At 45.3% G+C, this 12,585-nt stretch overlaps 1 protein-coding gene across 12 annotated transcripts in view; it reads left to right on the forward strand.

The window, feature by feature from the left end:
• PPP2R5C (protein phosphatase 2 regulatory subunit B'gamma) overlaps positions 1–12,585 on the forward strand; it is a 139,511-nt gene that overhangs the window by 78,609 nt on the left and 48,317 nt on the right. For all 12 annotated transcript variants that reach the window (XM_005222144.4, XM_005222149.4, XM_024981629.2 and 9 more), the window contains one exon: positions 4,522–4,721. In XM_005222144.4, coding sequence (XP_005222201.1) covers positions 4,522–4,721 — 200 coding nt within the window. The remainder of the gene's footprint in view (positions 1–4,521; positions 4,722–12,585) is intronic.

Raw genomic sequence — 12,585 nt, forward strand, 5'->3', positions numbered from 1 at the left:
GCTCCCGATCACTCCTGCCTGGCAGCAGAGCAGTCTTAAACACACACCTCCAGCGTGCGTCAGCTCCTGTCAAATATTAGTGCCTCTTACTTTTCTGTTCTTTGTAAAAGAAAACACACGTAGAAGTTCTGTCATCACCCTGGGTAGGCCCCAGGGCTCACCCGCATCTTGGGGGTCAGCAGTCAGAGGAGGGTGTCCACTGCTTATGAGCTTGCCCTGGGGCCACTGGTGAGAATGCTGCCCTCCCTCACCCAAGGGCCAGGGGCACTCACGAAGCCACCCCAGTCTGGCAGCGACCCTCATTAAGCGCCCCTATGCATCAGTTGTTAATTACAGGCTTCCCTTTAGGAAATATGTTTTTCGAAGAGTAACGCGTTCTTCAGATGCTGTGGGTTAATGTCTTTTCTCTGCTCCTTGCCTCCTGCAGGTTTTGTGTGGGTATCATCAGGTTTTCTCCTGGTATCATCAAGGATTTACCTTGAAATAATCAGGAAGCATCCCAAGTTCACATTAGCAAATCAGTGAAAACAACTGAGGGAGGGGTGAAGAAATTAACATAAATGCAAGGCACCTGTGATGTTATTTGTAGCGAGAAATGTTACCACTCTTAACTTAAAAAAATAATAATGAAAGGAAATGTTGCTCAACATGAAGAACGCTCTCCAGCCAGTGCTGCAAGTGCCCCTTCCGTGTTCCTCTTGCTCTTAGATCAGCGATCTCACTCCGCACACTGTCAGGCTTCCGGGTGGTGCCCGGGGCCCGTCCAGACCCCTGTCACGGGGGCTCCCGGCCAAACCCGCGGGCTACAGCAGTTTGTCTCATATTGTGCTTTTTAGTTGATGCTCTCTTTGGGGCTCAAGGTTGCTCTTTAATATGTCTGAAAACAAGAATGTCAGTGTTAACTCGTCTATAAACAGTTTAAAGTAAACCACTGTCACTCATGGGCAGAATTCAAAATCCATTCTTTTTTTATTTTGCTTCATAGAAGTAATTGTAAAAATTGGGTCAAATCCGGGGTCGTGGTTTATTACTTCGAGAGTCAATACCAGTCTTGACTACCAAACGCTGAAGCGTGATACACCGACAGTGTCAGCCCCGGGTAGCTTTTACTGTCTGATCCACGTTACGTGGTAATCAGAACAGTCCGGTCAAGTATGGGCTGTATCCGTCATACCTTTTTTCCTCTTTCAAGGTTAGCAATGCTTTATGGCTGATTCATGTTGATGTTTGACAGAAGACAACAAAATTCTGTAAAGCAATTATCCTTCAACTAAAAAATAAATAGTTTTTTTTAAAAAAAGATTAGCGATGCTAACATAATAGTTTTTAGAGAGTTTATTTTTCAATTACAAAAATAACTCATTCTGTAGAGACCCAACGTACACAAGGGTAAAAAGCATATTCTCCTACCACCACCTCCACTCATTTTTATCCCCCAGTGGTACAGTCTATTAACACAGCAGAAAGTACTGAAGATTTTTAAAATATAGTGACCAACAAGAACCTAAATTAACCTGCATTCAGAAAACACAGGAGGGACTTACCTGGTGATCCAGTGGTTAAGAATTTGCCTTGCAGTGCAGAGGACACGAGTTCAATCTCTGGTCAGGGCTCAGGGAACTAAGATCCCATATGCCATGGAGCCGCTGAGCCCGTGTGCCACAGCTACTGAGCCCAGGCACCACAGCTAGAGAGCCCGTGCACCACAGCAAAAGATCCCGCCTGCCAAGCAAAGACCCGATGCAGCCAAATAAATCAGTGAACATAAGGAAATATCTGATGGGGCTGTGGGTGCAATATTTTTCACTCGATTTGATTGGTCTAATATAGTTTTTTTAAAAAACAATAAAGTTGTAAATGTAGCCAAATGAGGTTTTAAAACACGAGGTCATGAGATTTTGCTCACAAACTTTAAACTATAAACAAAAATATTTAATACTGTAAAGATTGAAGGCAGGAGGAGAAGGGGACGACAGAGGATGAGATGGTTGGATGGCATCACTGACTCGATGAACGTGAGTCTGAGTGAACTCCGGGAGTTGGTGATGGACAGGGAGGCCTGGCGTGCTGCGGTTCATGGGGTCACAAAGAGTCGGACACGACTGAGCGACTGAACTGAACACCTTAGCCATCTGGAACCCTGGAAGAATTGACAGTTTCAGCAAGTTGAGATTTTCTTGGTTTTTTTAGAAGGATATTTATAGGTAGAAATTTTATGAAGAAAAAAGATTTTACTCTGCTCTTGCTTCTTATTGCAATAGGATTGTTTCAGAGTTCTGGTGACAGCTGAGTCATCATGTAGTTTTTAGGGGTAAATACGGGCTTCTCGGTTCTCTACAGTGTGAGAAAGCCAAAGTTTCCACGTACACGAGCTGTGACTACAAAATGTGCTCATTCAAGGTGTTTCTAGCAAAGTGGAGGGTGAGTGCAGGTGTGGAATTGAGTGAGGACTGAAGTCAAGCTCAGAGGTCATTAAGAAAATGAAGCTTTTCATTGAAGAGGGCTGGATGTTTGATTGTAAAGAGACCCAGACATTGTAGTGACTATTACTCATCTAAGTGATTCAACAGCCACCTAGACTCAGGATGTCTGTGGTCATAGTTCTGTCCCTCAGTCCTGAGTAGCCTTCAGGCAGCACGCCCTCACTCCTTGGACCAGCTGTGCAGTGTGGGGGCTCGGGGAGCTTCCCAGGAAGTGGGAGGCTGTGCTGAGTGCCTGCTAGTTGCAGGGTTCCACACTGGGCACTGGAGGGTACCGAGAACCAGGGGACATCCACCTGGCACCTGCTCTCAGCAAGCAGTCCGATGCGGAAGAAATGCCCAGTGAGGGAGCTGACCGTTCAAGGCAGGAGGAGCTAAATGACGACCAGGAGTGCGTCCTGTCTGACCAGGAAGTGAGCAGGCCAAGCGAGAACTCCAAACAGGAGGGGCAGCTGGTGGAGGAAAGGGAGGTGAGGTGGGTTGGGGGAGCTGATGCGAGGAGAGGCGGGTGGAAGCAGGGAAGCCAGGGCCACCAGGGCACCCACTTGCGGTGCTGGCTTCTATGGGGCGGGGGTTTCAACAGCTTTGGTCTCAGGACCCTCTCACGCTCCTCAGAACCATGTGGAGAGCTTCTGTTTATGCAGGCTTAACTACTGATATTGACCACATTAAAAATTAAACCAGAGAGGGTGGTATCATTTTCTATTTTGAAAGTCTTTTTAATGTCTGACTTACGAGGAGAGAGCTGGATTCTGCGGCCTGCCTCTGCATCCAGCCTGTTGCCATGTGTTTGGGTTAAAACAATGCTTCCGGGAAGACACATGATTGGGAAGGGAGGAGCGTTTCAGTAGGCTTTTCAGATCGTTATGGACATTTTCTTTGATACCACAGCAAAAAGTAAGCAGTGAGAGGTTTCTTGAAGGATTCTGCAGCGTGGACTCTGAAACCACAGTAATAGGCTCCTGTACACCTTATCAAATTAAGACCTGGTGGGCTGCTTCACCCTCCGAATGGCTATTTTACCCTTAACTGATAGTGTAACACCAGTGTGATCTTGTGGAAACTCTTGGTTCACTGTGTCAGGCAGATCTTGGACACATTTCAGTCAATGGGTCAATAGATCCTGTTTGTTAATATCACCACCGATTTCCTCTTCACCCCAGAAAGCTGTCACACTCACACGGGCAGATCGGGGCTTTCCAACACCTCCCAGAACGTCGCACAGAGCTCCATCACTTCCCAGTCCTACACTGACCCTCCGTGCCTGCATCTCGTTTCTGTTGTGTCATTGTAAAGATTACGTGAGAAAAGTATGTGTGATGTGTATAAAGCTTTCGGTGCGACCCCCGGCCCAGGCGAGCACTCCCTCAGTAACACCACTATTGTTTGCGCTGTTTCTGCGTTGCTGTTGTCGTATGTGACACGTGTTGACCGTCACCCACGCTGACGGAGGATATGGGGCACCAGGGTGGGTGGAGACCCCCACTGTGTGCATGGAACAGCGCGTTTGGGCAGCTCCACAGCGATGGCCCTTGCTGCTTACCAGCTGGCCGAGGGACAGCCACCACGCCCTCCCCCGTAAATCTAGAGCAACAGCGGGCCCGGGGGGCACCCCTCCTGTGACCGCTCACCTGCCGTGTGCAGCGGGCCCTGGTGCCCCTCACCCCACACCGGAGCTGTGGTTTGCCTCCTGTCCCACTGCCCAGCATCCTGCCAGCATCTGATATGGCTTCAGGGTCACGTTTGTTGAATGCAAGCACTTAATTAGAATTTTATTTTGAACAGTACTCTGGACATGGCTTCAGAGAGTTAAGAAACATAGAAACTTTGTCATATGAAACATATGATATGAGCAGCGACTAGCTTATTTTTTCCTTTCATTGTCTTTAAGGAATGTATAATCTCTATTCACTCCTACCCCATCTCTTGTTTCTCAAATCTCAATAGAGATTCAAAAGTTGTAGAAAACTTAAAAGCGCGTCACAGTAATTCTGGGTTAAGCATTGTTGCGATCAATAATACTTTGCTTTCTCCTTTTCAGATGTTCCTCCTGCTGATCAAGAGAAGCTTTTTATCCAGAAGTTACGTCAGTGTTGTGTCCTCTTTGACTTTGTTTCCGATCCACTAAGTGACCTAAAGTGGAAGGAAGTAAAACGAGCTGCTTTAAGTGAGATGGTAGAATATATCACCCATAATCGGAATGTGATCACAGAGCCTATTTACCCAGAAGTAGTCCATATGGTAAGTAATTGCCGTTTAACCAGCGTGCCCAACCCTCGGTTACAAGCTGAACTCTGACTTGCTTAGAATAAGCTAAGACGTTTAAGCCTAACATGACATTTGCTACCAAAAAAAATCCTCCTGTTCAAAAATGTGTACTGGCACCTGGAGGAATGAACATCGACTACGGTGAGGGGACTCGAAGGACCGCTGTGCCCTGCGTGTGTTAACTCACCTGCTCCTCACAGCCACCACGTGGGGTAGAAATGTCAGAACTTTCATTTTTTTCTTAACTGTCTTACCCTCTTTAACAGTGCCCGTGCACAATTCAGAAGTAAGCGTGTGGTCCGCACATCAGCAGGAAAATGCTGATGCTTGGGAGGAGGTGAAATAGTGGTGGGCCAAGCCGGAGTCAGGACAGTCCTCCCTGATTGGCGGGTTCACCGTTGGTTTCATTTGACTCCCAAATCCCTGTCTGAGTCTCAGACTCTCCAGCCCGTTTCTAGGTCCTTTGCAGGTCCCGCTGTGACCTCAGTCAGTACCATCTAGAAACATTTCATGTGATACCATTTTTAAAACTCTAATGTTTAATGCTGAACTCCAGTTATCTGTTGCATTTTTTTTGAATTGTTATTTTATCTGTCTTGATAACTACGGAATCCTTGTGGCTTAATATAAAATTTTAAATCCTGATTTCCATTGAAATCTACTCCTTGATAACTAGGGAATCCTTGTGGCTTAATATAAAATTTTAAATCCTGATTTCCATTGAACTCTCTTAAGTTTCTGATTCTTTTCCCCTAAAGCTATATATTTCAAAATTGACTAGGTTCATTGACCTAAAATATGTTTCTTCTTATATTAGTATGTGTGCTTTGGAAGAAAAGAAATGTAAGTCACGTTCTTTGTGTAATTCATAATCTATTGTATCCAAAGTTGAGATCAACTTGCTTCCTTTATTGGTTAACTCTTAAAGGTCAGACTTTACCAGCCTGTTGTCCGCCTAGGGCTGTGAGGTCCGTTTGGGTTCCTCCCCAGACGCCTACCTGAAGAACCATCACAGGCCTATTGTTCAGCCACTAAGTCGTGTCTGACTCTTGGCAACCCCATGGGCTGTAGCACGCCAGGCCTCCCTGTCCTTCACTATCCCCTGGCAGGTGTATACTGATCAGTAAATCCTTTAAAGCTTCTCTCATCCAGACTAAGGAAAATCAGGGAATGTCTTTTTCTCTCCTTAACTTCCACTCTTAGTTACTATGGAAGGGCCTCCCAAACCCCAGACTCGCAAAGAGAAATCTCTAATCTTTTCTAACACTTTGATAATTCTGTTCAAAAATCAAAAAAAAAGATGTTTTGCAGTCCTCCTGGAACCTTTTTTTTTTTTTAATGTCTCAGGGTAGGGATATAACTGTCTTCTAAAATGATTAAAAAATCATTAGTCCCTACATCGTGTGATGAATATTCCCCTTTCTCCATTGACTTTAAATGCTGCTTTACTGTATATTAAATGTATTCTATTTTTGAATTATGCTATGCTAAGTCACTTCAGTTGTGTCCGACTCTGTGTGACCCCATAGACAGCAGCCCACCAGGCTCCCCCGTCCCTGGGATTCTCCAGGCAAGAACACTGGAGTGGGTTGCCATTTCCTTCTCCAATGCGTGAAAGTGAAAAGTGAAAGTGAAGTCGCTCAAATGTGTCTGACTCTTAGCGACCTCATGGACTGCAGCCCACCAGGCTCCTCCGTCCTTGGGATTTTCTAGGCAAGAGTACTGGAGTGGGGTGCCATTGTGTATCTAAATGGCATCTATTATAAACACTCAATATATTCTGTATTAGATGACCCGTGTGGAAGCTTCTTCTGTTTGGACGGAGCCTGGGCTGCCAGCAGCCCCTGAGTCCCGCTCTCTCCCCGGGAGGGAGGGGGTCCGCAAGGGGCATCGAGGCCCAGGCTGGCCGGGTATGGACTGGATGCCTGCCCTGCACTGCCTGCGGGCCCCAGTCTCTCCTGGGTCTTTCACTGAGGCGTCGTGTTACCAGAACCACTTAGCATGCCTTGAGCTCTTGAGACTTGTTTCAGATGAAGTGATCGTTACTTCTTGCCTCCCTGTTAAAACCGTGTCCTAATAACCAGGCTCTCCCACCATCTTAGCTTTGTTCCCCTCCAGGCAATGCAGGCCGTCTTCAGAGTCCTGGGCATCTTGCCTCTAATGCACATAGCAGACACTTGCTGAGCATCCCCTGAGCACGTTTTTAGGTGAGGAAATAAGAGTGGTGAGCAAGATGTGCGCCCTCCCAGAGCTGGGATCAGTAACGTGTCATTTTTGGTTAAGGTGAGGCCATGAAAGAAGGGGAAGTGGGGAGAGAGTAGAGTTGCAGGACCGTCCATGTGGTGGGAAGAGGTGCGGAGAGAAACCTGGTACGAGGTGAGTTAGACCGTCCCACGAAGGTGCGTGAAGGAGGTGCTTTCCCGTGTCGCTGAGGACAGGGACGGTCGTTCTGTGCTCTGTCTCTGACTGTGGCGAGGGCAGGAGAGCACAGCCGGCCTTCCCTCGAGGAGGGGCGGGGAGGGGGCACCCCTGTTGATGGGTTAATGAGAGTGAGGGAGGGTTTGCGCTGTGTCTGCTCTCGCTGTTTCGCTTGGTAGACGGAGGGTGCTGAGGAAAGACACAATGTAAGAGTGTGGTGGGGATGGCGCCAGCAGCCTGTCTGACCCTCTCAGAAGCAGAGCGGGTGCAGGACTCAAGAGCCGACAGAAGGCCTCCGCCTCGCAGCGCCCGGACCCGGCGGGGCAGGCGGAGAGGTGGGCCCCTTTGCAGTTCCATCCCAACGCCCCGGTGTGCTCACCATGAGCCTTGCTTGAAGGGTTGCCTGGTGTGTGTTTTGCTTTTTTCTTTTTTGGCTGCACCACATGGCTCTTGGGATCCTAATTCCCTAACCAGGGATCGAGCCCTTATACCTTGCAGTGGAAACATGGAGTCTTCACCACTGGACTGCGAAGGGAGTCCCTGTCTTAATATTTTTACAGACATTTATTCCTACTGACTTTGAAGAATCCAAAACTCTAGAGATGTTGTGTTCTTTATGCTTACATCTTTTAAATACGTTGCCTATTACACTGGGCTGCTATATTTTTTTAACAGATTTATTGACGGGTAATTCATAAGTACAATCCACCCCTTTAAGATGTACAATTCAGTCTAGTCTGTTCACAGGGTTGTGCAGGCATCAGCACATATAATTTTGTAATATTTTCATCCCCCTAAAAAATATCCTGTACCCATTAACAGTTACTGCCACTCTTCCTAACTCCTCACCCCTGTCCCGGGTAACCACTCCCCTAATTCCTCCCTCTGTAGATTGGCCTAACCTGGATATTTCTTAGAAATGGAATTATACAGTACACGACCTTCTTTTACTTTGCATAATGTTCTCACGTTTCATTGATGTTGTAGCATGTGTCAGAACTTCTTTTTATTGCTGAATAATATTCCATTACATGAATATATACTCCACGTTTTATTTATCTGTTTATCCATTGATGGACATTTGTGTCATTTCTGCTACTTAGCAGTGGTGACTAATGCCCCGTGAGCATTCATGTACAGACTTCTGTGTACATACATGTCTTCGTTTCTCTGGAGTGTTTACCCAGGAGTGGAACGCTAGGTCCCGTGCTAACACTGTGTGTTTAGCGTTTTGGAGAGCTGCCAGACTGCTTCCCAAAGTGGCTGCCCCGTTTCACGTTCCCAGCAGCGGGGTATGAGGGCTGCAGTTTCCCCACCTCTCCCGTACTTGTTACTGCCCGTCTGTTTGATGGTGGCCATCCTGGTAGGTATGAGCTAGGATCTCACTGGCGTTCTGGTTAGTGTTTCCCTCTTGGCTAATGACGTTTAGCACTTTTCATGTGAGCTGTGTCTTTCTATTATACGTCATTCAACCGAAATTAAATGAAGCTTATAGATCATCAAGCCCGACCTTTATTTTCCAGATTAAAATAGCTTAGGTTCAGGGAGATGAGGATGAAAAGGGAGCAATACCCAGGGGGGAAGTTCCTGGAGTCTAGATTCTTGGGCTAAATTACATAAACTCCATTATCTCAATATTTCGGCCATTTTTAAAATATAGTCAGCCATCTGGTATTTAATTAACTTATCTAATTAATCCTTTTTTCAGGCTTTGGCATTTTTCTCATAGCAAAACCAAGTTAATAGCATAGCCTCTTCTTTCACAGAATACCATTTATACTTGAACGACTAACAAAAAGGTTATTCAGACTTGGGTTGTCAGGGAGCATCTTCTCACAAAATAAAATGAAAATGTCACTTTAAGGAAGATAACTGATGATGTTTGTTGTCAGTGATTAAAATTTGAGCATTCAAAAAGAAAATTCAAGCTCTCAGGAGAAATTCTGAATTTTGGAAGATTTGTATCTGCCAGTGCAGACTTCAGCGTCCCAGTGCTGCAAGCTGTCCTGCTGAGACTGGCGTCGATACCAATGAGTGGGATCCTTAGTATACACAATGAAAGGAACTAGACAGTCCTGTGAATATATTAAAAACAATCAAGTTGTACATTTTAAAGGGGTGGATTGTATGATATGTGAATGTCTCAATAAACCTGTTTTTAAAAAGCATGGCACTTCGGTCTAATAGGCAATTTGTTTACAATACATTAACACACATAATTCAGTGAGGCCAGTATTTTCCAAATGACGAACAGATGATATTATAAAATCATTCACTGGCCGGAGAGCCATTTAGAGTGCAAGACACATCATGGGGTTTTCAGGAATTAGAGACCCCTCTAATTGATAAGATTTAGGATTCCACAGAATAGGTAACCTTTAGTGGACTGCTGCTGCTGCTGCTGCTAAGTCACGTCAGTCGTGTCCGACTCTGTGTGACCCCATAGACGGCAGCCCACCAGGCTCCCCCGTCCCTGGGATTCTCCAGGCAAGAACACTGGAGTGGGTTGCCATTTCCTTTTCCAATGCATGAAAGTGAAAAGTGAAAGTGGAGTCGCTCAGTCGTGTCCGACTCTTAGCAACCCCATGGACTGCAGCCTTCCAGGCTCCTCCATCCATGGGATTTTCCAGGCAAGAGTACTGGAGTGGGGTGCCATTGCCTTCTCCTTTAGTGAACTACCACTTGTCAAGTTTTGGTAAAGTATCAAAGAAATCCACAGTTATCTAGAAGAGCTATTGATCACACCCTTCGCTCTTCCAACTACGTATCTGCTGGAGACAGGTTTTTCTTCCTGTATTTCAACCAAGTGAACATTCTGAGCATAGCAGATATAAGAATTCAGCTTTGTGGGTTTTTTTTTTTTTTAATGAAACCAAATAGTAAAGACGTTTGCAAAAATGTGACACGGTGCCACTTTTCTCACTGAATTTGTTTTAGGAAATCTTTTTATTTAATGTGAGTTGTTTTATGAAATAACTAATGTTAGTTATGAAAGATGTAGTTATTTTTATAAATTTATATTGACATAATGAGTTTATTATTTTTCAATGAGCAAGTATTCTTTTTTAATTTCTCTGCTTTAATTTCCAATACTGTCCATATCCATAGACAGAACTCTAATAACTAAAGTTCTTTGGATCCTCAATAACTCGCAGGAGTTTAAAGGGGTCCTGAGACCAAAAAGTGTGAGAAGCACTCCTCTCAAGGAGGTCTACCAGCACAGCCTGGGAGCGGCTCAGAAACGTTTCCCGGGGCATCGCTTTCCTGGGGCATCGAGCTGAGTTTGCCAGCGTCTCCGGGTCACTCTGAATGGCCTGCCTGCCCCGCCCCCTGCCCCGCCCCCTGAGATGAAGCCTTCCCGTGCAGCCTGTAACAACTCCAACTCCCCCTGGGCTCTCAGTTCCAGAGAATACGGTTTGCAGTGCCCCGCTTCTTCCTCGGAATTTAGCACAAGTCCTGGTCAGAGCTCAGTAACCCTCACTCGATAGTTTCCTGCCTCGGCGAGGGCACTAAGGCTAGTCTTAGTCACAGATGAATATAGCCTGCAGGTCAGAAAAGTTGTTTTGGTCACCGGTTGAGTGGAGTGGCTGGCTCAGAAGTGCTTCACATCAAGGTAGACCTCTCTGGAATCACCTATCTCTGTGGGGCTGGATTACTCTATAGAAGTCAGAGAATCAGACGCAGAGGTGCCCTTCCGCACCCTGCCCTTACTGTCTCAGAGACAGACTGTTCTAGAGGAGCGCAGAGCCAACTGTTAATAGTAGCTGCCTCCACGTGGTGTGTTTATGTGGATTTTCCCCTTTTACTATATTTTTGTAATTTTAAAAAATTTCATATGATTATGTATCTCATTTGCCATCATCAAAAATCAGTAAATATGTTTTTCTTTAAAAAAAAAAAAAAAACCCTCCTGGTGTGTAGTGTAACAGCAGTACTGTCCTTGTGGGGATCCATGTTGAGTTTCAGGGGAAATGAGCGCATCACCATATTTTAACCTGTACTGCTTGTCAGTGACGAGATGGTGCCTTGCAAGTTTTCTTTTAGGCTTGGGGTTCAAGTCGGCATTTTCTAATAAGAGCAGAGCGTTTCTCTCTGGTCCTTACGGGAGGTTTCATGCCGAGTTCCCCTTGGTGATTGTCTTGTGTCCAGTAAGGACTGATGGTGGATACTCTCCTTCGGGGTTTATATCTGATGTTTGCAGTGTGTTCTGGAAAGTTTTATGTGTTGTAAGGGTAAAGATAGTTTGCAAATGAGAGGGGAAAGGGCATTTTGAATGAAAGGGGGTGGTATATTAAAACTGAAGCTTCAGTAGTCCGCAGATTTCTTTCAGGTGGTGATTTAAACCATCAGTTCAGTTCAGTCGCTCAGTCGTGTCCGACTCTTTGCGACCCCATGGACTGCAGCACGCCAGGCCTCCCTGTCCATTACCAACTCCCGGAGCTTACTCACTCATGTCCATCGAGTCAATGATGCCATCCTCTGATCTCATCCTCTGCCGTCCCCTTCTCCTCCTACCCTCAATCTTCCCCAGCATCAGGGTCTTTTCCAATGAGTCAGCTCTTCGCATCAGGTGGCCAAAGTACTGGAGTTTCAGCTTCAGCATCAGTCCTTCCGATGAACAATGCATTCCCCTTTTTGCCTAGTTGTTTTTGTTTTACCAAAGTCACCGTAACATGGGGGTAAAGAAGCGCTTTCATCAGAGATGAGCTAAGGGGAGATGAAAACAGCAAGTGCTTATTGAAGTCCAGAGAATGCTTGTTCTACCTTAAGTGTCAGTGAGCCGTTTTTTGGGGATTTGTTCTTATTTTGAGAGAATTACCCTTTGTTTTGTTGGGTGTATTAAAATTATTTTTAAATGTGTGCGTATTTTAAATGAGTGAAATAAATACAAAAAGAAAAAAAAAGTTAATCTTTGTCTTTACTCCACCCTTTCCTGGTTCTACCTAAACCCAGCCCTACCTCCAGCCAACCAACTTATATGTACCTTTTTTCCCAAAAGACTGCTAAGAAATTTTGGGAGATGATGGATACATTTATTATCTTGCATGCTCATTTCATGGATGTATGCGAATGTTAAATGTATCAAATTGTACAGTTGATGTACAGTTACACGTGTCAGTTGTACCTCACAAAAGCTGGAGTTTTTTAAGCTCCTAAATTGGTAGCTATTTCTTTTGATCTAGGAGCACCGTGAAGAAATTATGATGACATTTAGGGCATTGTGAACCAAGAAGGTTTGAGAACTTAGAACCTAGTAAATACCTTTCTGTAACATGTTTAAATTGATTTTAAATCTCCATATGGCAAAATTAACTTTTTCGTGAAGAGTTCTCTGAGATCTGACAAATATGTATAGTCATGTAACCACTCAGGATAGAGAACAGTTTTATTGCCCTCCAAAAAAGCGCTGCGCGTTGCA

Source organism: Bos taurus, chromosome 21, assembly GCF_002263795.3.
Source record: "Bos taurus isolate L1 Dominette 01449 registration number 42190680 breed Hereford chromosome 21, ARS-UCD2.0, whole genome shotgun sequence".
NCBI classification, from domain to species: Eukaryota; Metazoa; Chordata; class Mammalia; order Artiodactyla; family Bovidae; genus Bos; species Bos taurus.